The 26,908-nt window shown below is 40.9% G+C and overlaps 1 protein-coding gene across 2 annotated transcripts; it reads right to left on the bottom strand.

The window, feature by feature from the left end:
* Positions 1-1,576: 1,576 nt before the first annotated feature.
* Positions 1,577-26,815, bottom strand: IREB2 (iron responsive element binding protein 2). 2 transcript variants are annotated; one of them, XM_055715106.1, is made up of 22 exons: positions 26,691-26,815; positions 25,295-25,384; positions 21,851-22,016; positions 20,511-20,648; positions 18,193-18,414; positions 16,469-16,538; positions 15,083-15,266; positions 14,364-14,503; positions 13,371-13,542; positions 11,959-12,059; positions 11,357-11,473; positions 10,017-10,176; positions 9,022-9,157; positions 8,245-8,329; positions 7,486-7,642; positions 7,079-7,203; positions 6,690-6,794; positions 6,283-6,425; positions 4,955-5,102; positions 4,748-4,870; positions 3,903-4,088; positions 1,577-3,259 (listed from the first exon to the last, which is right to left on the bottom strand). In XM_055715106.1, exons 1-22 carry the CDS (start codon positions 26,707-26,709, stop codon positions 3,146-3,148), a joined length of 2,901 nt encoding a protein of 966 aa, XP_055571081.1. In that variant the 5' UTR covers positions 26,710-26,815; the 3' UTR covers positions 1,577-3,145. The 2 variants fall into 2 exon arrangements, with proteins under 2 accessions (XP_055571081.1, XP_055571080.1); XM_055715105.1 differs by having other exon boundaries at positions 4,748-5,102.
* Positions 26,816-26,908: the final 93 nt, after the last annotated feature.

Raw genomic sequence — 26,908 nt, 5'->3', positions numbered from 1 at the left:
TCATTGGTAACATTTTATGGACAATTGTTATCAGTTGAACTTAAGCTATATCTATACAATACTTACTGAACTTGAAACTTACACTGTTCTGTTGGCTTTAAACAGCAGACACTGATTTGAAGTTGCTTAAATATGATTAATATACATAGTTTCATGTCCTTATACATAGATGTAAAATGTATAAACATCAACACTATCCCAAAGCTCTGTCGTTTTGGAGGGGGAAGGAGGAAGAGGGGTGCAAGGAGAGGAAACATTTAGGAAAACGGGAACAGATTCTTCCCCCAAATTAAATCGGAGAGGAGTCTAGGTGAAATACACCGAACACACCGAGTCCCTTCAGAAAGGTGCAGTTCCGCCTGAGCTGCCGATGCTGCACCGAGGGCTGATCGAACAGTGTTTTGTGTGGGATCCCAGCGATCCTGGACTGAGCCGGATCCCACCGCCGCCAGGAAGCAGATGTTGCTCTTGCCCATCTAAAGCTCATGGGATCCCAGCAGCGTGTCCGAAGTGCAACGTCTCCCCTTCAGCGCTGGGCTGTCCGGTGGGGCTCTGCTGCCCACAGGAGGCACAGGTGCACAACCGCAGATAACCACTGATAACCAGGAATAACCATGGATAACCAGGCAAGCGTTATCCTGCCGCCTGAGGAGCGGGAGGTGGGTGCATGAGCAGCGCTGCTCCTCACAGGGCAGGGATCGCGAGGGTCGGGGTCAGCCCCTACAGCACACAAAGGCAGCAGCCTGGAGCTGGACAGCGACTGTGCAAAGCACAGCTCAAAGGCCGGTTTGACCAATTGTAAGACATAGGAGTGGAGCAGAGTTAAAGTAGTTGCTATGGCAATGAAGCCCATCGTGTCTCTTAAGAGACGAGGGGCTTTATCAGTGACACCTTGCAGATAAGTCACATCCCTTGAAGCTGCACTTCACAACATTGCTTTACCTTGACACGGCTTGGACCACTGCCGCCTCTTGAAGCAACGAGTGCATTACTGTGCTAGGGAGGGCGGAAGGCTGTGTCCCCTTCAAGCATTAGCAGTTACACAAGTTTTACATAGGCTTATAGTTGTGTTTTTATTTATCATCTGCATGACGCTTCATTACGTGCCAGCACTAAATTCCTATTTGCTCCCCAACAATGAACATGGATTTTCTTGAACTAAATAAAAAATAAATACACCTTTGAACTGGGGAAAAAAATAGTATGAGACACTGCTATACAAGAAATAAGACCTACTCAATAACTTCAGATAAAATCAGCGCAAGTGTACCACAGAACAGCTCAGTTCGGTGTTCAGTTGAATATAGTATTCAAAAATGCATTGATTTATCATCCATATCAGTGGAATGGTTTTTGTCTTGACTAAAAGAAAAGCACAGCAAAACTCGAGAAATATAAAACCAGATTATACGTAATTTCAAACTTCAGAGAAATTTATCCAAAGAAATTAAAAAACCAGGTGTATCAAAGTTAAGCCAGTTAAGTCAAATTTATTTGACATTTGAACTGTCAAAAAATTAATGTATTGTAATGATATAATTATGCCAAGGTTTTCTGTTGTTGGTGATGTTTTGGGTTTTTGTGGTTTTGTTTTTTTTAAAAGGAATATCAGAAACATTCTTTAAGATGTGAATGGTGCACCTGTTAGCTTGGAAGTCAACCAGCTTAGTGTCTGATTATAAACTGAAAGCACATGTAGTAAAGCTAATATAGTCTTGACAGTTTTGATGTTAAGACAATGTTTACCAAGAGCAAAACTTAAAGCAAAATCTTGACAGTTTATAGACAAGTTATTGCAGTTTTGTTCTCCAGAAGAGGTTAATCTCTACATAAACTGTATTTATGAAGCTTTTCAAGATACAGCACAGAAACAGCATCTCGAAGCCGAAGACTCCCTTGCGCAGATTAGACCTACCAATGCTCAGTGAAGTGGTAAACCAAGCACTTTCGCAGAAACTGTGCGTCTTCTGTGAGTATCAAACATGGAACAGGGTTTTTACCGAAGTGCCAACAATTGCATTTATGGAAGTTGCAATGGCGTAAGAGGCAGATCTGTCCAGGGTTCTGGGATCTTCAGCAGGGGAACGCGATGCTTGTTTGGGAGAGCTGCAAACTAACAGCAGTTAGACAGCATGACACGGCGGCACGGCTACCTCAGCTATGTAACATCTGACAGGTATAACTTATTAGGCATCAGTCATTATCTGAAGCACAGGAATTTAAACAGTCCTAATAAATGCTTTTCAAAAGATTTTTAAGGGTTAGAATACTAAGGGGAGGTACTTTGTCTAATGATATCGCTGACAGCACGGTAAAAACTGATGTCATAAACGACAAACTGCCTCCCGTGAAGCAGATATGATAAGCTTGAATCAAAGGCCGCTGCTTGGCAGGAGCTTGCCGAATAGCTGGGCTGCTATGCTTAAACCTGCACGAACAAAATAACTGAGCATTTATATATTTTTTAAATTCAGAGATGTATTCCATACTGCTAAGCACACGGTGTTTCAAAGTGTGACCAGTTTTAAATCTGGATCCAGATGAAATATAATGCCATAATAAAGGTACGAAAGTCATGATCTGTGATCCAGGATACCATGGGCCTTATGTAGACTGCTTTTTGTTCAGTCCACAACCTAAAAAGCAAGAAAGTTAAAACTGATTATCTTTTTTAAGCTCTGGGTTAAAACAAACAAACAAAAGAAATCAAAATCTGTTTGGCCTTTAACATTCCATACCATCTGCTACCCTTCAACCAACAAACAGCAGTACACAGATTTACAGGTGCAAAAACTGAGTGGAAACAACTGCAGAAAATCTTCTTACATAATAATCTTCAGCACAATCAGTTTCAGATTTCGCATAGTTTATTTACAAAATGGTCTGATAAAACATCCCCTCCATACTTACAGCTCTCTGCCACATTACACGTTGATTTTAGCAATGTTTAATAGCACCATTAGAATATTATTTAAAATCAGGAAGGATCTTGTCACAGTTACAATGATTCACAATCTTTTACATCCATGGACGAAGTAACTTTGAGCACACTAGGACTGTTTGCAGTTCCACAGTACAGATTCCTGGGTTCACACAAGGCATTTTCAGAATTACCAGTTACGCAAGGTACCCATATAGTCAGTAGCTATTGTAAGAATCTTCGAGCCACAAAGTTTAGACTTCCACCATATTTGTATAAAGTTATCTCCATATTGTTTTCAAGCAAGGCAATCACGCTGAATACTTTTCCAGTGCTCGTCTTCAAAAGAAAAGCGAAAGAGAGAGACCAATTAAGATTGCTTCCACTTCCCCTTGCTTATTCTCAGTTAACACTCTAACCCCCAGTTCTGTTAACACAAGCACAAGGAACCCGCGGTGCTGCCGCTGCAGATCCCTGACACCGCTGGGCCACAGCGAAGGCTGGTGTGACTGCACAGCTCGGACCCAGCCAGCAGCACGCTACGCACCCCCTGACAGCAGAGGAAAAGCCGCTTCCCCAAGACGGCACAAAGCGTCACTATGGGCGTGCGGTTCCTTTACACCGAAGGGAAAGCTGGAGCCTCTCTCAAACGGTCACCCCCTGTCTTTGAAAGAGCCCAAATGAGAGACCAGAGTCGATTCTACCCTAATACAGTGCCCACGAGGGAGAAAACAACGCCGCAAAGCGCAATGAAGAATTTCAGGTTCCATAAAAAGTTGCGCAGGAAGAACATGCGTATGTGTCTTTGGGAAAGCCCAACAGCCAGGACAAACTTCAGGCAAGACTAGAAGCTTACTTGCAAAGAGGATTAAGTTTTGTTCTTTCCTGCTTTCAATCATCAGGATTAACTTCTCTTGCTATGCTTTCAATCGTCAGTGCATTCAACAGAGAAATAAAAAAAGAAAATAAATTGCAAAGATACCTTGATATCCAAAGTCATTCCGGGTGACAGCTCTGGAGGGAACAATATAGAAAACTGCTCTCTGCCAGTGAGACCCAATGTACTCGGATTTTCCCCAGGAAGAAACTGAAGTGGAGCTATGCCGATACCAATCAACTGACTTCTATGAACCTTCTCGTAGCTTTCAGCTAGGACAGCTTTAACACCCTGCAAAAATGCAAGTGATGCTGTATTTCAGTACAATAGCTAGGGTGAAATGCAAAAGTAACCTTCAAATACATATTATGTCCAACATCCCACAATTCAAACTAAAGAGTGCTTTGTCTAAGTCCTGTAAGCAAACAGGCACCATCTCTAGCTTTACAGCTAGATGAAAACAAACGAGCCAGAGCAGGCCTGCCCAGCACGAAATGGACTTTTGTAACAGTGACCGTGCTGCAGGTAGCAGGCAGAAAATCCCAGGCCTCATGTAGCTGCTTCCATTACTCCACATGAACAAAAGGCTGACTGAGCACGTTCTGAATATCGGTGGCAACTAGCCTCCAATGGCTATTTAAGTATCAATACCCCACCGTGACCAAACATATGCCAGCACTAGATAAACGTCCATTTTATCTCAAAATTTGGAGGCTAAGGTGGTGAATCACATAATTAGGAAATTCAGATTTATCCTGACTAGTGATTCTCTTCTACGAAGATTCTACGCAAGGAAATTACTGAGAAGTCTTTAAAACCAAAATGTGTTAATATATTCAAGATCGAGGACAGTTTTGAAACAGATTCATACCTAAAACTAAACAATGTTTTTTCAGATATTTCCAGAGAAAACAAAAAACACACCCCAAAACCAAACAAACCAGCAGTACCAGTAAAAAAGGCCCTTTTGCAGCCCAGTCTCTTGAGCTACCCAGTCCATACTTCTTTCCTGCTAGAATAATTACAGGGATGCCTTCCTTCTGGTACAACTCTGCTGCTTCAAACACATCTAGCTGTGGGATAACAAAACGAAACACGTGAGTTCTAAATCCGCGTCGCGATTTTGGAATAGCTATTGTAAACAAATATATTGTTACCGTTTGTCCTGATGGGAAGTGAATCGTTTTTGGAGCTGGCTTTCCTATGAACTTATTCAGAAGCTTGATATTTGCAAAGGTACCTCTTGTCATCACAGCATCATTACCTCTTCGAGCTCCGTAAGAGTTGAATTCACGAGGTGTCAGTCTAGAATAAAAAGAATATTTAAAAGGGAATCAGTTATTTTAAAGATTATCTGGTTTAAAATTATATTATTATTTTTATAATAATCATTGTGGCATCTCTAAGTTTTCAGAGCAAGATATAAAGAACTATGCACCCAACAAACGTGAAGTATTATAAATGACAAACAAACATGTAAATCATTACTAGATTACTCATGAGGAAAGCTGCAGTACCAAATTTGTTTTCCATGACTTCATTATAAAGTGCTAGGAGCAGTATGGTACTTACAGAAGAATTATGGGGAGGCTGTTCTCAGAAACAAGCCTGTTCACTAATCCTCTTACCCCCACCAGCATATTTATTAACAACAAGCACTGGACCAAAATAAGAGCATTACTCATAAATCAACCAACCAACTTGGGATTAAAGGCCCTTTACTACTTACTTTCTTTCTCATAACACTACTCATTCAGCTGAATGTGATAGTTACAAAGAAGAGTCCCACCACAGGCTATTTATTTTGTCATGCATCACTGATACTGTAATAACAATAATCATACACCTTTGCAACATAACACAACAATATAATTTCCAAAACATTCAGCAGAGGTGTGACACCGAACAGCTCAGCACTGCATTGTGCTCTGCATCTTTTCAGAATTTCAGCAGAGGTGAAAGGCACCCACTACTGCTGCAGGGTGCCGACTGGCACAGAGGTAAGTCAGAGCATCAATCACATCCATTTATAAAACTGGGCTGAATTTTTTAAGACTACGTTTCTGGAGCTTCGAATTTGTGTGTTTAAGTGACGCTTCATGAGGGCAATGGCAGTAACAGTGACTAACCTCACGTTAGCAGAGGACCAGTCACCTGACTTGTATGTTAGTACATTATTTTTGCTCTGGCACGCATCTGGCAGCCGACGTCACTGTAACGCCAGCTATGAGCATGAATTCATCAGGAACACGTCTCAGCTCTTGTAACTTTAGACAGAAACCGTGGGAAATGTGATTACTGCGATTGCAAGGCAGGTGATTACTTATAAACACCAGTAACACTTGCTGTTTTGATTATCCACTTATAATCGCCACTTTACGCAGACAGGCATTCGTAACGGAAAGCAACAGCGCTGAACAGTTACTCGGCATGTGAAGCAGCCTCCGATACAATCAGAGCTGCTCCGTATATGACAAGTCCTTACCCCTTGTTGGTCAGATACTTGGCGGCGGCACTACTCCTTGCAATGCTTCCAGCGGGGGATATGTGGTCTGTAGTTACAGAATCTCCCAAATAGAGCAAGACGTGGGCGTTTTCAATCGGTTGCGGTGAAACTGGTTCTTTGGCCTAAAAGGGAAGGGGCAGTGGGAACAACAACAATGAAACATTTTTCTTCCAAGATCCTTAGAGACATAAAACATAGCTGCAATACGTGAAGGCACAGCAATGTACAGGCTCCACTCATTCCAGAGATACAAAACACATTTAAAAGACCGAGACGTGTCAGTGACAATCAAATTTGTTACTTAAACATTGAAGATTTACTGGAATAACTATTCCTTTACTTAAATGGAAGGTGTATAATCTGGCAGATAGATCCAATGTACTTACAAGTTTATCAAAGAAGGAAGGACATCTGATATAGGTAGATTTTAAATCCCAGGGAAATAAAGTTGACTCAGGCGCTTCCAGTAAATTCCATCGTTTGTTTCCTTTCTACCAAAGGAAAATTAACCACCAAGAAATTGGTTTATGATCTTTTTACATTATGAAACCAAAGACTTACTGGTGATTTTGTTTTTCATTTCTATTATATGCTACAAGTTACCTCATTAGATATTACTTAAGAATCGCTATTTAATACAAGTATCCTTCTCAGTTAAGTCATCCTTTACAGTAATGGAAACAACTGACAAACCCATCATATTCAGCTGGAAGGCACTATAAAGCTACAGTGAAATGCAATCTTTAAGTTATATAGAACAGAAGACCATTCTTACCTCCATTTTTTCTTTCAATTCTTTAAACATGGATGATATCACACACTCTTCCTCCACTGTGTGAAGCTCTCTTCGGGTGGGCCAAATATCTCTTAAGTAAATACTTTTGCCATTAAAACCAGTGCCTGAGTAAGATTTTGAACAGAATAGTAACCGTGAAGAATAAAATACTGGCCTTTCTATTTACATTAGAATACAAATCTGTGTGTATCCAGGTCTTCAGAGATGGTGCCAGATGTAAAGAATTTCATCAGTTAGGTGGAAGCTCTGCTTTAGCTACAGGCAACACCAACTATGACTGTGCTTTCTCTTCAAATATACTGCTTTTGTATGCTGAAATGCATATGAAGAAACCTCTTGTACATATGCATCCAACGCAGAAAGAAAAGACGTAAGGAAATACTTACCCAAAGGCTCAGTTTCAAAGTCTATTCTAACAGTGCCTGCAATAGCATAAGCAACTACTAGTGGTGGAGAAGCAAGGTAGTTGGCACGGACACAGTCGCAGAGGCGTCCTTCAAAGTTCTTTGTTCCAGACAACACTCCACAGGCAATTATATCCCCCTGAAAGGCAGACAGACCCATAGATATTTTTCTATGACTCTGTGGTACTTCAACAGCTTGTGCTATTTTTTATTGACTAAGACAGCATTCCACTTCAAGTATTTACTCTAACTCTTCAACTTAAAAGCATTCTGCTCTCTCTCACTACCCTTCCTCCTTTTCACTCCTGATCCTCTGATGCGTTCTCCAGTCACTTCAGCCAACTCGTCTCCTGCCTTTTATTTCTTGTATTTTTCTTCTGCTTTACAGGAGAAACAGCTACAGCTGTTTGGACGCTGCTGGTTAAAAAAACATCACTCAAACCCACAGCTCTTCAGAACTCTCTTCTTCATTTACAATACAAAATCTGCATGTTGCATCCTCCATAAGATTCAATCCTATGTGTTTATCCTGTAATTCTTATCCATTTGCTACAAATACTATTATGTTTATTTTACATAGCAATGAATTCCCATGGTCTCCCTCTGACAGGCAGATTACAAAAACATAATGTGAAGTCCAATCCAACAATAAAGTATATTTTGCACAGGTTACTGTATTTTTTTGATCACTTCACTGGGTGAGAACTGTATTTCTGTATTCAACAAGCCTTAGAGCTTCACCTGTTTTATCGCATTCCTGATGGCATCTGGCAGGGGGGCAGTGTTTCCAACACAGGTTGAACACCCATAACCGACAACCTCAAACCTACATTGGAAAAAAACAATCAAGTAACATTAAATGATTGCAAGCAATTTGTTAGCAAAATTTTTTTCTTTTATTAGAAATCACTTAAGATTTTTTTTCTCCCCTGACAATTAGACATTTTAGAAAGTGAAAAGCAGACACTGCATCTCACTGATGCAAGCCAGGAGATACAAGGTACCTTGATCGATTTACAAAAACGTTAAGTCAAAATATCTCAAGATGTTGTTAGTTCCGCAAGTAATGGCAAAGTAAAGGTGGTAACATTCCTCACAGAGCACAGCTGAGCACTGGTACAGAATTATGAACATAATTAATTGTTCCTGCTACAGAGCAGCCAAGAATATGCTAAACAACTCACAACAGCAGCAATGTTAAGAAAAGACTAATACAGAGCGTCCTGGTAAATTCACACCCAGCTTCCACTTTTAAAATATATGAACAAGTGCATCCTGCCCTGTAAGACACAATCAAGTGGATCGCTACTGACAAAATCTGGGGCAGAGATCTACACATACAATAAATCATAAAGTGAGAATAAAGTGAAGTATAAAACAACCAAGCAAGCAGTTAAAATGACAATCTAGTCAGTTAAGAATTAGCCAAGATGAACAGCAACCGTATTTATCAGGCTGTATAAAGCCCCTGTGCACTACTTTCTTAAAGTCATTAATGAAACAGGAGTCACAACTTACCCGAGCTTACTGAGGTATGGCAATACTCCACTTGAGCTGAGGTAATGTGTTACCATGCCGCTGCCAGGCGATAGACTTGTTCTTATGTAGGGCTTAACCACGAGGCCAGCTTCAACAGCTTTTTTGGCCAGGAGTCCTACCAAAAACAAAATAAAAGAAACAGCTTATGTTTTGTGTACCCCCTAAAGTAACATCTACATGATGCTACCTTAGTTAAATTAAGCATAACCCCCCCTCAGAGGATTAGTAGACCTTCAGTTTATTAAATTAGTAGAGCAACTACTTGCCCGAACAAAATTTCTTAATTCATAACAAAAACATCCAGGTTTTTCTCCCCCTTCCTATAACACAGATGCCCCCTTTCTTTTCTGGAAGAAAAATCTTCCCCATGTTCTAGCTGACAGTGCAAATCCATTTCTTCTCCTGATACAGGCCACGCAGCCTCAAAAGGAGGCTCGCCTTGGCCATGGCGGGCCTCAAAAGAAAGCGAGCTCTGACAGGATTAGCTGCTCTGGGAGAGCCGCTGGAGCTGCGGGGGCACTGCACATACTCCGTGGCTCCTGTCTTGAAGCACAGAACCACTCTTCAGCAACACGGGTTTTCTTTCCAGGACCTGCAGCTAACTATAGGTTAAGCAACCGCCATCCAGGATGGAGTCAAAGGTAAAGGCCACCTCCTGCCTCAACTGTGCTGCTACACGGGCCCATCTGAAAAGAGCCGTAGAACTGGTTACCTGTTGGAACACTACCAAACGGTTATATTTTGTAATCATCATCACTAATGCTGCTTTATGACACAGATTCTGAGATTGTATTATTGAACAGTAACTTTCATTCTATAGCCTCCAGAACAGACAATACGTTTAAGGCTAAAAGTTTACAGTTTCAAACCTCTAGGTCAAGTCACTGCAGAGAACATATGGGAGTGAAGGTAAAGGCTGTGTGAGCACGGGAACACCATCAGGATCAAGTTAGTTGCCACTAGCCACAACATACCTGCAGCAAGCATGACAGATGGGTTACAGTTATTTGTACAGCTGATCACCGCAGCAATGACAACGCAGCCGTGAGATAGCTTGTATTCATTTCCTTCATACTGGACAGGTACAATGTCATTCTGTTTCTCAGCCGCAATCTGAAACCCTTTAACACCAGACTAGATGACAAAAATACACATTAGCAGTTATTACAGTACAGAAAGTACAATATTACAGCAAGACCAAGTGAACCCTCATCTTAAAATAATACTCAGCTGTCCCATTAGGAACCCTTAAACAGGTTTTAAAAGCAGCCTCAGATGATGCCTCCCTCCATATATACAGTGGTCTCATCCTTCTTTCTTCACAACTGCTTTAACTATACAATAATTGTGAACAGTGCCAGCCAAAGGATGGTTGATCCCACACTCATTTCCTGCTATATATGGAAGAACAATCCCTTACATGTCTCATTCTATACAATACTACAATACTTTGTTTCTGAATTAGAAGCACACCCAAGATTTCCATTGGAAAAGGATGATAACTAACAGCAGACTAGGTCAATTAACATTTCACACCCCCCCATCTCTTCAGCACTCAGTCATCCTCCACAGGTCCCCTTCAGCCTCAATCACCCTCTGATCCACAACCAGCTATGATTTCTCTTCCCGCACAACTGCTTGCTCAGTATTATATGGCTCGTTACAAGCCAGAAATGCTAAAACAAACAGAAAGAATTTTTTAGTGTGTATGTTGTAATACTGCTGCCAGTCTTCAACTTTAATGATAAACACTAGAAATGAAGATGCATTCCTCTTTAGCTGCATTTTTAGATACCTACACATATTCCTAACAGAAAACATCACCTTCAGAGTAAAAACATTTCCTCTGTGAAGTCCAGTTAAACCGCAAGCAAAAATCATTTGCTAAGTGAAGGACCCAAAACACTGATTAGTTGTAAGTGTTGGAAGTCTTTCTGCATGTCCTTTAAGATATGATGAGTTTTATTGTCTTATGTGTAACTCTGTTTAGGAAATTAAGTAAAACACAGCTGCTTAAAAAAACTCTGAAAATGAGACAATGTTTCCCCAAACTCTTTAATACTTTCAGTGTTTTCCTCCCTAGCAATCTAAACCAGGTAATTAAGAATTTTGGCAAGTTCATGTTCCTGACAAACACACCTATGATTTACCAGCTACTACCCTTCAGACATTTGTCAAGCAAGAAGAGTATTGCTGGGTAAACTCTTTGTATAGTAAGGAGGGCTCAGCAGGTACGCAAAGATGAAGTAACATAAAATGTATTAATGTAGATTACAGGAAGTACCTTTTGAAAAAGCACATCAGTTGTACAAACCTTTTCATTTAAGCAGGCTTGGAAGTCACTCTTCATGTTATTAACAGCCACTCTATCTTGGGACCTCTTGGGGCCACTGACATATGGAATTATAGAACTTAAACTAATTTGCACTACCTAAAAAGAGAAGAAACAGAGAAAAAGTGTGCATTGTCAATCCTAGCCCAGCATTCCACTGAATATGCCCTTGAGACATCCAGGACTACTTTTGTTGAAAATCTGAATGTTCTGAGACATTAGACCTCTAGGCTTCCATTCTCAAGAGTGCCCACTGTAAAAGGCAGTCATCTTAGGGATAACGTTAAAACATAAAAAAAAATAATCAAAGGAATAAATTTTCTACCATCTGTAAGACTTACCAGATCCCTCGGGATGGACAGGAATTTGGTATCTGTTAGTGGACACGAACATTATTGTACTTCCCTTCTTTCCCCCACCCCCTCTGTATTTTGCAAGCATACTCTGCTTCTCAAAATTCTGAGTTAATAAATGCAACTTTTATTAAAGCAATGAAAATTACAGTGGGAGCCAAAATTGTTAAATCAGCAGCAGTTATTTGTTACAAGAATCAAGCGTTCAGAAACAAATAATTTCAAGCATACCTGGGAATACTCAGGTTCTCTGGAAGAACTCTCATCATTTCTATATAACTTCACAGCTTTAAGATATGCTTCCATGACCTCAAGCTTGGCCTTGTCAAAACCTTAGGGAGATTATTTCAAACATGAGAAAAATCACATCTCAAAAAAATAAATAAAACAAAGCATATAACTGTCAGAAATTAAAGACAGTTATAAGCATGTCATCCAAAGTACTATTTTCAAGGCACACCACTTCCATCCCCCACACTCCAGGAGCCAGACACAAATGATACACAAATTAAAATAGTTTTAAAGTTAGTTTAACTTTCCTTTTTATACCAAGGAACAAAGTAAGCTGCTCCAACTCTAGCAGCTGTAACTAATTAAATTTACAGGTTTGTTCCTAAAGTTCATAAACTTTTTCTGTGTTAAGATTACTTGTTTAATACAGATCATGTGCTTAGCTGACAACAGGCAGCATTACTGGCTACTGTTAGAAAATGTTTCGTTTGCTCTGCACTGACCAGACAAAACATGTTTGCTATTCAACTAAAAATGTTTAACTTCGAAATAAAAGTGACAGGTTTCAGTTTTAGAAAGGCTTACTAATGTGAATGGGTTTTTTATGATATGTCACCCTGCAGCTTTCTCTGTCTGCAGTAGTTTGATAAGGAATTTACATCCTCCTAGCTTAGCCTGAAGTGACAGTGCAACAACGCTCTCCAAGAGAAAAAACAATCATTGTGAAAAAAATCAGAAACATTGTGATTTGTTTTGTGGTTTCACTTATTTCTAGTCATCATTTTAGATTTTGTAGGGAATCTACAGGTGGTTAATGAATTAATTTCCTCTTGAGATGACTTACCTTGCATATGCTTTTCAAAATATATATGGGCATTTTCTTAACACTTTTCTTTTAAAGGTTTACATATGCTTTCAAAAACAAGGACTTTGGATGGTGAAAAATCCATGTTAGCAAATGGGGTATTAGACAAATGAACCAGACTGGACAGAAACCTCACATGAGAGTCAGGTATCCCCACGCCTGTGCTGTGCACACAAAACCTACAGCCTCACTCAAACACACGGGACACACGGAGATGAAACCGGCCACACGCTAACACTGTGCCAACAAAGCAGGTAAATCACTCAGACTCCAACACCATGTACCAAGCATCCCACAAAACCAGCAAACAGTAAATACATATGGTACAATTTCTGTGGTAGCTGTTACCCAGATGTGTGAGATTCTACAGGATAAGAGCCACGTACATCCCATGACACAGCCTGTCACCGTACAGCAGACTTTTATACATCCACATCAGAGCTCTGCACAAAGTCACTGTTTAAGAACTATAGATTTTTGAGCAAAAAACATACTGCCATGTATCTAAAACACTACTGCAACAAATCTACTGTAATTTCCTCTTTACCTGTATGCTTTAAGTGCTTCAGTGTCACATTATCAACAGGGAAAAAGCTCAGAACAGCACCGTATTCGGGACACATATTTGCTATTGTGGTTCGGTCTGCTACAGACAGCTGCGAAACGCCACTCCCAAAGAACTCAACAAATTTTCCAGCGACATCAGCTTGCCTAAGATGCTGTTTAAAAGAACACACAACAACGTTCATTATGGGAAGAGGTACAATGCAAGCAATGTTTGTTGCAATGGTTTGTGATTAGCAAATCACAAACATTTAAAACAAAAAGTTGAACCCTAAAGGGTCATGTCTGCAAAAAACCCCAAACCATCTCAAAACAAAAAACCACCCAAGCCCCACTGGGTTCTAAAAATCTACACTGGAAGTTGACATAACCAACCACACCTCCAGCTGCAACTGAGCTCTCCAGATTTCCTGGGCAAGAACAGATACACACTTCTTAAGGCATCGTGCCAGAAAGAAGGATGTATTTTCTAAGCAATCGCAGCTCTTTGGTGCTCTTCACCTATTACAACAGTGACGGTCTGTGCCACCCTGGCAAAATCCTGTCTTCAGAAAACACATTCTTGCATTATACCAGCTACAACCCTAGGTAGGCCGTGCCTGGCAGGAGTGCTTCAGAACAAAAAGGGCATCCAGGAAAAGGGTCTGAGCTAGAGAAGCCACCTACAATCTGTCAGCAGGAGAAAATAATGCAAAATGGGGCTTCTCTGCCCTGCCCCCAAACCTGCACACAATACTTTTTTTTAAAAACTATTTTTTAGTGAAAGAAGGCCTGTAAACAAACCACTACAGAGGGCAAAGAAAAACACACTACTCTGGAGGACTATTAAATAAAAATGGTTAGAGATTATTTGTATCTGCAGTGCCACGATTAAAGGTATACTAAAAATACCCCCAGCATTTATTTCTGTTCTCAAACACCACTGGCAGAACGTGCCACAAGCTTTCCTTTGTTCGGAAAGGCACTGAACTCTTACCTTTGTAATGCTGAGAACAATATCTATGGATGTGGCAAGCGGGCTGGCTGTGCCTGTCAGCTCACACCCAACGACCTCAGGCAAAGTAAGAGTAACCGGCATCCCCAGCATCACTGCTTCTGTTTCAATCCCCCCGACACCTGGAAGGAGGATATTAGGTTGCTTTTCATCAGTTGAAGTAATTGAAGACACTAAATATGCTGAGGTCCTAAAATCTGACAATACCCTTCCTATTGAGCCTAAAGGCTCGTGATGATACACATGCTGCTGCTGAGTGAAGCACATCACTATCTGCAACAAGGGTACAGCAAGAAATGTAGGCCTTCTCTGTTAAAACACTCATATGTGAAAAATAAAATCAAGCAAGACTCCTGCTGAAGTTAGACTTCCCAGTCAACCAGAAAATATTTTATATCTAAAATTAACTTTCCAAGAGAAAAGAAACCTTCATACAAATGTTATACTGCATGTACAAAGAGCACCTACTTGAATATCAATTGCTTTTTTGGCTATTTTCCCTTTAAATTACAGAAAGCAGTTTCTCGATGGAAAGAAGTGTTAGTCGGGATTACTTTTAGACCAAAAAAACATTCTGAAGAATAATTCAAGATGGAGTTTGTTATGCTTGAGCTAGAAATATCCAGTGGGAAGAAAGTATTTCTCAATAATGCTTTAGTATGCCTTTTGAAGTGCTATGAAGTTACTCTTAGCATACTTACCCCAGCCCAAGATACCCAAGCCATTTACCATGGTTGTATGAGAATCTGTGCCAACCACGCTATCTGGATATAGGAAATCTTTAACTTCAAAAACAACTCTTGACAAATATTCCAAGTTAACTTGGTGCGCCATTCCAGTCTCAGGTGGAATTATGGAAATATTCTTGAAAACCTTTGAACTCCACTGCAATTTTTCCAAAACGAGAAAACAAAACAAACCAGGTGCATTGTTTCAGAGGTGTATTCCATGCTTAGAACGTAACTAAAAAGATAAAACTAACATGCAGGGAAACAGTACTTGCCACTCACGCAAGTGGCTTTTGCTCATTTGTCAAACCGAGGTATGTGATCCCCTAGGAGCCTATACATTCTTAATCGTCCACAAACCCATTTGTTCAGTTCCTGCTGAAGGCAGAGTCAATAATTCATACCTACCTTTCAAAAGCTGGGCTGCGTAAACCTCTTACCCTCCAGTTCACACCACTGATTTCAAGCAGAGCTAAGACCACTATTTAGACAACAGAACCTAAGCACTTGTATTTACAGCCAAATTTAGATTAGGTTTTACACTCCTGGATGAGACTGAAGATGCAGTTTAGAAAAGTGTCTTGCTACACGCAAACTCAGGATGCGGGATTTGAGAAAAGCTGACATGGAAACTTGTAACAAGATTCAGCTTGGCAGTTTCCCTCTTTAATAATGTAAAAGCTAATTTGCAGCTTTCAGAAAGAAACCTCCTAGTCCACCTATGCGAAAAGATTTTTAGATCCTTGTGTTGGATTCCTAAACCATGTGAAATTAGTGGATGAGGATCAAATATCAGTGTTGCAGTTCCCTGGCTAGCAACAAAGAAGCTGGCATTCACCACACAAGACTTCCACCAAACCCAAGTTCACTAGTGCTGCTGCCTACTTTGAGAGCAGCAATGTCTCAACACTGGCCTCTGCTCAACACTTGTAACTCCAGTAAGATTCGTAACAGACGTATAGATAAACGAACCTTTTATCCACAAACTCATGGTGACCTAAGGCCCTGAGCTCATTAAAAGCATTAGAAAGACTAATGCTTCATAAATGCGTGCTTTGTCCACTACCTTCACACTGACAAGAACCAAACAGCGTAAACTTTTTCAAGTTAGAATTACAAAAAAAAAATATCCTCTTTAAGTAACACCTAAATTTAGATTTAGAACTTCTGCTGCCTAACAATTTTTAGATTCAAAGTCACAAACCATGTTATTTGCCGATTTTCTGTTCCCATATTAAACTCAGATTTAAAAGCCTGACATTTCCAAATGATTACATCTAAACTTGAACACTGGTAGACAAATGGAGGAAGCTCTTAAAACAACCAAAACACAGCACAAGGCAAAGCCCACAGACATACCTTAAAAAACTGAAGCCTCTCTCTATTTCTGCCAAATTCCATTTCTTGATTTTTCAGTACTGTCTCAGGCCTAGGAAGATATCAAGTTTACAAGCACTGTCAGAATTCATTTCAAATTACAGAAGAAAAGTTGTTGTTTTGCTTGTTTGTTAACAGACTCATTTAAGCCTGCAACACAATTTGAACTGGTTTATTAGAATAAATATAATTTCTTCCTTGCAGCAAGCTTTTTGTAAACAGATTTCATCAGTGCTGTGCTTGAGAACATGTTTATTCTAGGTATAGTTTGCCTAAAGCATTTAATCTTAAAAATACTCATTTTAAGAGATCTATTCCAAGCATGTACTACAATACACAGAAGCATTTTTTTCCCTGATCAGTAGTCTTCCAGGCTGCACACCTCAACATTCAATAAAGAACCAAGATGTTCACTAGTTCACATAAAAAAACTCCCCATGTTCAGTACTAGCCCTTTAGCAACTCAGTAGAACACCAGGGCAATTGTAACTATCCTTCATTTCTGTATTTTCTGCCTCCAAGCCACAATTTTTTCCTCACACTCATCAGTACAGCCTCATAAAATGAACCGTCTTCTTCTTAATAAGTGTTATTTATTAGGATATCAATACTCATTGTAAAGGAATAACCCCCAATTTAAGAGGGATAACACCTTTGAGAAGGTGGACAAGGAAGGGAACACACTTGCTTTGTACCAGGAAGGAAGGAAGTCCTCGATTTCCTAGAGGTGTATTTACATCACGACCCTTCCCTTTCTTCTCTGCAGTGTCACAAGGGTAGCAGCTACACTGCTCTGCAGAGCTCCAAGGGACAGTCATCACTCACGCCACAGCTTAATAAAAACCGCTGCTGTTTTGCAACCAGTAATATCAATATTGCTGAAAGCATCACTTAATTCTGCATTTCTACACCTGTACCAAGCAGGAATATTTGCATATCTATAAAACTACCAAGACAATCAGCATCATATCACTGCGGGATATAGATTCGATCAGCTTTTAAATTCTACACCTGTCTGGCACAGGAAGATAAGGATCTGAACAGTCTACCAGACAAAAGAGGTGGCAGCTGAAAGAGGAGGATGAGTACACATAATTGTCATAGATGGAATGGTACGCAATGATCTGTTAATAATACTGAAAATCTGGAAAAGGCAGATAGATGAGGTTCCCCTCGGCCATTACACACAGGCAGGAAATTCATTGAATTTCAACTCTATGACAGACGGACTGTGAGATTCCGCAGAAGCTGGGGGATGATGTATAGATTAATTCTTAGTTCTTCTCTAAGAACCAGAAACTTGAAAAGTTCTCACAGAAAAAATAAAACTTACTTTTAGAAATAAATCAATGCCTCATTGATTTATTCATGGAGGTCTACTTTGTAATATACAGAGGATTGCTCCTATGCTTTGTTGTCCTTGTAAATAAATAAGGGAAGCCTCAAAGTTTCATTTAAAAATCACTGCCATGAGTCACACAGTTGGCCATTGTTTAGTAAAGCCCTTCCTGCAATAAAAATAAATCCCTTGTAGACTAATTCAAATCTGCTATATCAGACCTTCTAGATGCTGAGACCTGTCTATGGCACGTGTGAAGCCGAGTACAGAAGGATGTTTGAAAAAAAATTCACATCTCTGAATCATCATAGGCAGCACTTAACAACACAGAAGGGTACAAATAATTGAAAAAAGGAAGCTTTCATACTCAGGCACCGGCTGAAGGTGGAAAGGACAGAGGATAGGTGTGTTCTCAATCTGCGCAGAGAACTGTCCTGAGTTGCGACTTGAATCTCCAGCGCTACACGGCCCCTTGCAGCCAGTCTGACCCCTGCACGGTAGCTTCCGAGGCTGTGCCTTAAGCGGAGAAAGCTTTGCCATCGGCTTCTGTGAATCACCACCTCCAGGATTTGGAGCATTCTGTATTGCACTGCAACATTAAACAGAAGAATAATTTTGACATTAGGAATTTTTGCTCTTTTTTCCCCTTATTTTTTGCAATCCTTTAAATCTATTATAAAATATAAATATTATTTTAGATATATATAAAATAAAATAAAAAGTTGTTTTACTACAACCCTGTTGCAAAGCAAACTACCACTGGATAAGCTTAGTTAACTAATGTAGTGTGGTAACAAGTGAACAGAACTGGATTGTCTGAAAGATTAACACCAGACCAATGACTCCTTCAGTTTGATCACAACAGACTAGAAACGTTGCAAAGCCTAAACTTAAAGGGGTTTAAACTTCAAAGGCACGGGTAGACCTCATCCAGGTGGTGGACTTGCTGAACATGGGGTTTTTTGTTGTTTTTTTTTGTTGTTGTTGTTGTTGTTTTTTGTTTATTTGTTTTAAGACAGTGCTGTACATGTTCTGTTAAATCCACAAATGATTACAGTTTTCTCAAGCAAAGGAGCATAACATTACTATTTATTTAGGCTTCTAACAAATTCTCAAAGGCACTGACACATTTTATACACTATTAATGTCAGTCAAAAGACAGAAAGGTTGGGGGATACATTTTGTAAAAAATAAAGTCCATATAGCATGCTGCCCTCTGTACAATATTCAGTCTTCACATGAAAGCAAAGAAAGCTTGTTGTGAAAAATTATTTAATTTTACCTCTCCATATTTACCAAATCATGGATTTGTAATTAAAGCCACTGCTTTCTTCTGCTTTAGTAACACAGAAAGATACTTGGTTATCCAATTGCAGGATACTGCATGGCCTCAGAGAATACCTTATCTAAAGCCCAACTTCACCCAGGAGCCACTGATCAGCAGGAGATGGAAGCTATATAAAAGCAGCACAAACCATCCCGTAGCAAAAGGTTTCTTATCACATGCCAGCAGCTGCTGAGATCCTGTAAGCTTTCCAAAAGTGAAACTACAGAAGCTGGATTTATCATTACAAAGCAGCATGTTGAGACCTCTGGCCAGCACTTGGTCTTTCTGATAATTTTAGGCTAGCCTAATTGCAATCCAATCAGCTGTCCCTCCAGACATAAAAATGCATGGAGCATAGAGTGAAACCACACATATGCAGCACAACAAATGATCTTTAGCTTCTTGCTCTTCAGTCTCCTAATACTAACCAAACTGAAATCCTGCATGGATTTGGAAGGTCTACAGAAATGACTCATACACCCATATATATTTGACCACAGGCTTTTCCCCCATGAACTTTTAAAATTCCCAAAAAGCTTGAGCAATTGACACAATTATGCGTGAGTCTGAAAGGCTCCACAGTGGAGAGAAGCTATATTATTTACTTAGCATTTACTTCAGCAAGCGCTGAACAAAACAGAATTTTTTTCCTGTTCTGCAGTATTATGTTTCTAACAAAAAGCAGCCCCAGGCTGTTTTCATCACATTACTGCCTGTCAGAAAAGGAAAACCACGCTGTTAGTTTTCCAGTTCCAATACTTTTCCAGTCTCCTACAAGTACACTTCTCTCTCTGCAAATATATGCAGCCTTTTTTAATCTGTTGTAAAATCCAGGCCCATTAAAAAAAAAAAAAAAAAACAAACCAAAAAAACAACCAACCAAAACCCAGTCATAAACTATGGGCTGAAATGACAGTCTTTCATACGTCCAGTATTTGTATTGCAAACAATTTCTCTGGAGCTGTGACAAGGCAGTCACATTAAAAAAAAAGATTTGTTTAACAGTAAAACCAGGGCAAAGCAAAATTACAAACTCCCTCTGCCTTATTCTCTTCAGACATATTATTTTCTGGAAACCATGACAGATCCAGTTATTTCGGCAATCTCTTGCCCAGAATTTGGGTTGGCTGTCAGCTTCATCCATAACCCCTCACAACCATTCCTTCTCTCCTTCAGGAGTGTTATTTTACCCATTTTTATCCAGCCTCCTTTCAGATACCATCAGGTCTACTTTTGGGGATCCACACATGACAAATTACTTCATTGGACAGTACCAAGACCAGAATGAATCCATACCTCAGTATCAGACAAAAATGTATGGCTCATTCAAAAAACCTCCAAACCCTGAGGTGCGTTACCATTTGCTGAAATCAATCTGCAGAGAATGGTCAACAGTGAGATCAGTTGGGCAGGCAGGATTGACTTTCACAGGATCTCCTCCAGCGCTTCTCACAGCTTCCCTCATGGCAGCAAAATCCACCATTGCTGGAATTCCACTAACAAATGGAAAAACAAAATAGTATAATAACATCAACTAGTATAAAGACATCAACTTAATAAAACATACAGGCTTCTTTTTAACTTTGCCTAAATCTACCGAAGTTTGTGTCACATAATAAACCTACACCACTCTATTCCCTAAGTTTTAAAGAACTTGAAACATTTTTAAAAGCTAATGGAGTCTCTAGTCATTCACAACAAACAAGCAACAGTTTGTCTGAAGATACCATACCAAACAAGAATATGGGAACATCTCAGAGAAGAGAATCATATTTCTCTTTCATCTTGCAATGCTTCTGAATTGTGATGGTGTACTTTATTACAAAACTAATTTTTAGATACTCATTACCTTTAAGACAGAATCTTGCTATGCAAACAATGCTCCTGCTATACACGTTAACATTTCAGCACATATTATTACTCTTCTTAGAGCCCGTCATTTCTGAAGCTCACAGCATTTTGCAAAAGTGTTCCTGCTGCTCTTATATAGGTAAGAGTACCTGAAGTACAAAACTGAGAGGGCAACGTTTATGTAACACAGTACTATATAAATCTTCTGACTTTGCTTGCTAAGCAGGAGTTACCTAATTTTCCTTAGTAGTATCACAATTCCTTTTTTTAATTATCTCACTCAGTAAATATATAGTTCACAAATCAGCAAAGCAGCTTAAATTTAATATTTGCAAATTGCTGAAGGACTGCCCTTTTAGCTATGCCACACTCAAATCGCAAAGAAAGTTAGTATCTGAAGAGACTTATTTTTAAAGATAATGTATTATTCATGGATCCAACTGGATTACACTTGTGGAGTAAGCAATATTTAATCTTCAGTCATCTCAAGCAAGAATTCTACATATTTCAACGAACTGTCAGCCATCTGGCTACACCAAAATGTCACCACTTCCATTTGTGTTTTGGCTCTTATCCTGTAAAGTGTTCCTTGTAGGCCAACAGCTTCAGCCTCGCCAACCTGCGCTAAACCCAGGGTACCCTACGGAACAACTCCTATCCTTGTGTCACACAAAATTACCATGAGGAATCTACTTGACCACAGAAGCAGTGCACAGGTTTCTACTGAGAGAGAAACACTCCAGCATCAAAAGGCTAGGTGGTATTTATTTTCAAGCCAAAGATTTGTACATACAACTCTGTGAGTTTACACAGTTTGTGTCAGTGGTTTTGGCACATACACACTTACGTAAAGTCTTGAAGAACAACTCTGGCAGGACAGAAGGGCACTTCAACATTATTCTGCTTTGTTTTCCACTCTAAGATGTTCATAGCATCTGTTTCTTTCACTAAGAAGCCATCACAGTTGCGGATACTGGATTCAAACAACACTCGTATGGAATAAGGCAGAGTATCTAGGGTAAAGCAAAGTAATCGATTTAATTAGTGACACCTGCAGCTTACATAGTTTGTTTAAAACTACAATCTCACATTCTGAAGAATTCCACTTTGCTAGGGATCGGAAGGATGAGAGCTACAGGAGCCTGCTTTTCCAGCTGCCTTTGGGTTTTATCTTCATTACACAATATGGAGCAGTATGTTGCATAACATATACTTTGCAGAAGATGAGTTATCATATGGGATTTGAATGGAAGATACCAATGGCTTGACCGCACTGTGTTAAGACAGTGACATTTAAGAAGGTATGCTGTGCTGGCAGGAGAGATGCAAGGAATCTAGAGCTGGGATTACTGATCAGAGTGGATGAAAGAAATATTTTTGACTATTCTAATTGTTGTTGCTAACTACATTTTACCATTTCATTACTTGAGATATCAAGCCAAAAGCAAAAAGATATTATTTTTTTTAATAAACAGTAGTATGAAGACCAGAAATTATTCTGCCGCGTGCCCTAAAATTAAACACATTTCATAAAATATAAAGAATGACATTTCACTAAATACAGCTTTAGTTAGTTTGTTACTGATCTTGGTTAAGGTATTGACTAGGAGTAGCTTTCTGCCACAAAAAAATGTAGGGAACTGGAAATGGTAATTGAGTGGGAGGAAGAAAAAAAAGCAGATGTCACTATTCACTGCAAACAAACAATCAAGATTAATTTGCATTTCTCCCCAAATCCCTTTATTTTCATCACCATGCAAGCAGGCAAACGACTTTGAGAACAGAAAGGAATATAAAAAAGTTAGCTGGAAAAAGGTGAAACAATTAAGTTCAGGCTTTAACAAAAAAATTATATTTGGTGGTCTCAAACTAATCCAGAGGTTTGTCTGCAAGCTATTAGTATAGGATTTTCTAACTGTTCTCATCGTGTGCCTTTCTCAGATATTATCCATTGTCTAGTTAGACAAGTCACTCAAAATAATAAAGTAATCAAAACCAAGTCTAATCAGCTGCCATGCCACCACTCACATTACTTAAAAGCCAAGTTACCAGAAGATGGTTTTGCTTGGATTTCAAATAATACACAGTGCATCCTTGCAGTGATAAATCTAACGTCCAACGGGTTGCTTGGCAGCCAGCAGCTCTGGAGAAGTGATTACTTCTATTAGGCACCAGGCAGGCTCACATCTGCAATACTGTGTGTGGTTTTGGGCCTCCCAGGATACAGGAAATCTCAAGAAACGAGATCACATTTGGTGAAGGGCCTTCTAAGACTGTTATGGGGCTGCTGTACCTGACACACAGGAGCAGCTAAGAGACCTGGGTTTACTCACCCTGAGAAGAGAAAGCTATGTGAGCTAACTGTAGTCATCCACAACCTAATAGGAACTATTATGTTCCTATATGAACAGAGAAGGTGATGCCTGACTCCTCAGAAGTGCACAGTGAAAGGACAAAAAATGTCACAAGGTGCAGGAAGGGACACTGTGACTGGATGCAAGGAAAAAGAGGTTCACAGGGAGGGTGGTTAAACACAAGACCAGGAGAGGCAATGGAGTGAGTCTCCACCCTTGCAGATTTGCAGAGCTCAGTCATGAAAGGCTCTCCCAAGTTAGCTCCAGCCCCAGCAAGGGGCTGGACTAGATCTCCAGATGCCCCCTCTGCCCTAAATCATTCTGAGCTCTTTCTGGCTACCGTTTCCGCCATAACTTAATACTATTTTAAACACTAGAAAATCAGATTCTCCCTAGAAAATTGGCAAATAAATCAATTAACATTTACATTAGTAATCTGATTAATTTAAACAGACACTTATTGTCAGATTACAGTCAGAAGCCCCAAGGCAGAGGGCAAACAGGTAAAACCCAAAATTGTTCTAGCAACAAATGCAATGAGCAATTCCAGATGCCGGATTTGCTATCAGTGCTGTCACACTGTGCCTAAATTTTATTTAGTATCTTGCTAATATGTAGTTAATATAAGCCTTCCAACTCCTGCACAGAATTTTCTATTACAAGACAAATATGCTCTTAGTCTAGTCTATTTAGACTCCTCCAAACGTCTTCAGGAATATCTGCTGCTGCTCCAAGCTGTGTGGCACATCTTAGCAGGAAGTACCTTCTGTTTATTTCCACTCCTGTCATGAGGCTTTTCAAAAAACTGCTGTAGTACTGACTGGTTTTGTTACTACCAGACTACTGCTTCTTCCTGGACAAAGGCACAACCAGAAACATTCTACCTCCTTCTCGCGCGCTTACCTGAAAGGTTAACTTCATTATTACAAGTAGCAGAAATTTGTAAGAGCACACAGCTGTCGCACAAAAGTCTCAGCAGCCACTGTGCGCTACCTCCCCTCTCTCTTCCCTTCAAACAACAGGGAAGTAATTACTGCTATCAAATATAGGTTTAAAGTGAAACACCTACTGGTTATTTTCTAGCGAATTCATTAATTCTGTGAATATAGGGCAGTAATTCAGACCTTGGAAAACTGAAGAAAAAAAAAATAAATCCTGAGTACCCTTAATGTGTACCACGGATAAGTATTTTAGGAATTTAATGTGAAAGCAAAGGGAGAGAACAATGAAAGTATGTTTTGATTATCTGCAAGAGTAAAGTGTATTCCAGCTGACACTGATCTATTACTCTCTATCTGCATGTATCCCGCTCCCCCATCACATATGCACATACTTCTTATTTTCTACAAGGCAACCAGACACAGGTACCCCATAAACATATTTTTGGCACATACCACTTGGCGTTATATTCCACACTAATGGCATGCTGAAATTAAGCAATTGTATGAACACCATAAAACCTCATCTTTCTGCAGCAGCTGCAGCAGAAGCTATGTTCTAGTAAAACATTTACCCACTCTCTGAAGTTGCCGGGTAAGGTGAAACTAGAACATCAATAAGCAGTTCAAAATTATAGTAAAAACGCTATATATTTTTGAAGGAGCTCTCTGCCACTTCATTTTTTCCAAAAGAAAAATTATTCCGATTTGGAGTATTGCTGAAAACCCCAGCAACACCTATACTTTCTCCCTTACTGAAAAAAAAGCTACAAGTATCACTCCCTATTGACTTCAGAAAGCAATAACAGATTGGAAAGTTATATGCTTCCAAACATATATTAAGAATGAACATATTCACGATTGCATCTCATAATATTTTACTTCCTTATAAATATTGTAATACTGTAAATACTTATTGTACTATGCAAATACTTGTAATATTCACATTTACTGCTGGTACCATCCAGCAGCAACAAAACCACTAAAAAGTATCATTACCATACTTGGTGCCTCCAAGCTTCGAGACATTGTAGAACTTCTTTTGCGGATAGTTTCCTAATGCTTCAATTAGGGGCTGGTAAGGGCTTCCTGGGGAAGGGGGAGGGAAAAAAAAAAAAAAAGTTACAGCCATAAAAGAATGGAAGATTTGAGCACTGATAGAGGACCTGTAAGAACAGCTTCCTACTTCTGATTTTACCAAAAAATAATGTTCCTCTAGGACCATAAGTAAACTGCAATGTGGAAAGGTTTCTAAATGGATTGAGACACCTCACGATGTAGATGTGTGACTAAGATGAATTTTGAAAGTATCTGTAACGCTAGGTATATACAGGTCATGCAAGTAATCAGCACAGTCGCACGCCTGAATACGTTTGACCTTTATTGTCTCAGTTTACCATCTACAAAACAGGATAAATGCACCTCACCAACTCAGATAAGAGATACAGATTTTAATATAGTAGAAAACACAAAGCATTAAGTGCCAGGCTAATGAGAAGCAAGAGACAAAACCAAACCTCATAACAGCTATTAGGCAGAGAAAATAACAAGCTTCTTCAGAAGAGAAGCTGCATTTTACAAAGAGACCGTTTTAATTCAGTTGCCAGCAAACTGAAGGGGCAGTGCCAGTGATATACCCCCTTCAGGCCTAAAGAACTGCAGATCGTTAGAAGTTTAAGGGATACAGATGACAGGCAGCGGGGAGACCGGTGTCGGCTCCGCCATCGCCGAGTGCAAACACCAAACGCTGGCTCTGCAGCACAACGCTTACCCTTTGTCTGCCGTTTGCTTTGATCTTAACATACTACAGCTACACTTTCCTGGCACAGCACCGGCGGCACCACCGCCAACCCAGCGAACCTGCGCCCCTCGCACACCCGAGCGGTTACACAGCCCCCCAGCACGGCGAGCACCGCCCGCAGCCCCCCGGGCGCGCAGCGCACCCCTCCCCCGCCGCAGCGTTTGCGGCGGAGGGAGCCCGACGAGGGACAAAAATGGTCGTCAGAAATAACGGGAGGCCCGGCGAGACGGGCTGGCCCCGCCGCCGAGAACAAAGCGCCTCCCGCGGCGGGGGCGGCCGCCGCCGGGGGCGGTAACGGGTCCGGCCGGGGGGCGGCGGGTGCCCCAAGGGCGGTCGAGGGCGGGGGGGGGGGTGGGGGGGGGTGGGCGCCCGCCGCCAGTCGCGGCCCCGGGGCAGCGCCCCCACACAAAGGGCCGCGGCGGGAGCGGGGGGCCGCCGCGCGCCGCCTCAGCGCCGTGCCCGCTCCGCCGCCGTGCCGCGGCGGAGGGGACGAAGCGCCGGCCCGGGGCCGCGGTGGTCCCGCCGAGGCGGGCAGCGGCACGTCCTGAGGGCGGAGGCAGCCCCGCGCACGGCGGCGGGCCCGCTCCCACTGACCTGGCCTGACAGGGTCCATCGCTGGCGACCATATTAGCTCTGCGGGGAGGGGAGCGGGGGGCCGGGGGGAGCTTGCCCGGGCGGGGCGACCCCAACTCTCGCGAGACTGCGCCCGGCGCCGCAGGGCGTCGGGCGCAGTCTCGCGAGAGTAGGAGCCGCCCCGCCCGGGCCTCCCGCCGCGGCACAGCGGAGGAAAGGGCATGAGCTCTCGCGAGGCT

The sequence above is a fragment of the Falco cherrug genome, chromosome 7 (genome assembly GCF_023634085.1).
Source record: "Falco cherrug isolate bFalChe1 chromosome 7, bFalChe1.pri, whole genome shotgun sequence".
Lineage (NCBI taxonomy): Eukaryota > Metazoa > Chordata > Aves > Falconiformes > Falconidae > Falco > Falco cherrug.
Note: the sequence above shows the minus strand (reverse complement) of the source record. Positions and strands in the feature narration are given on the sequence as shown.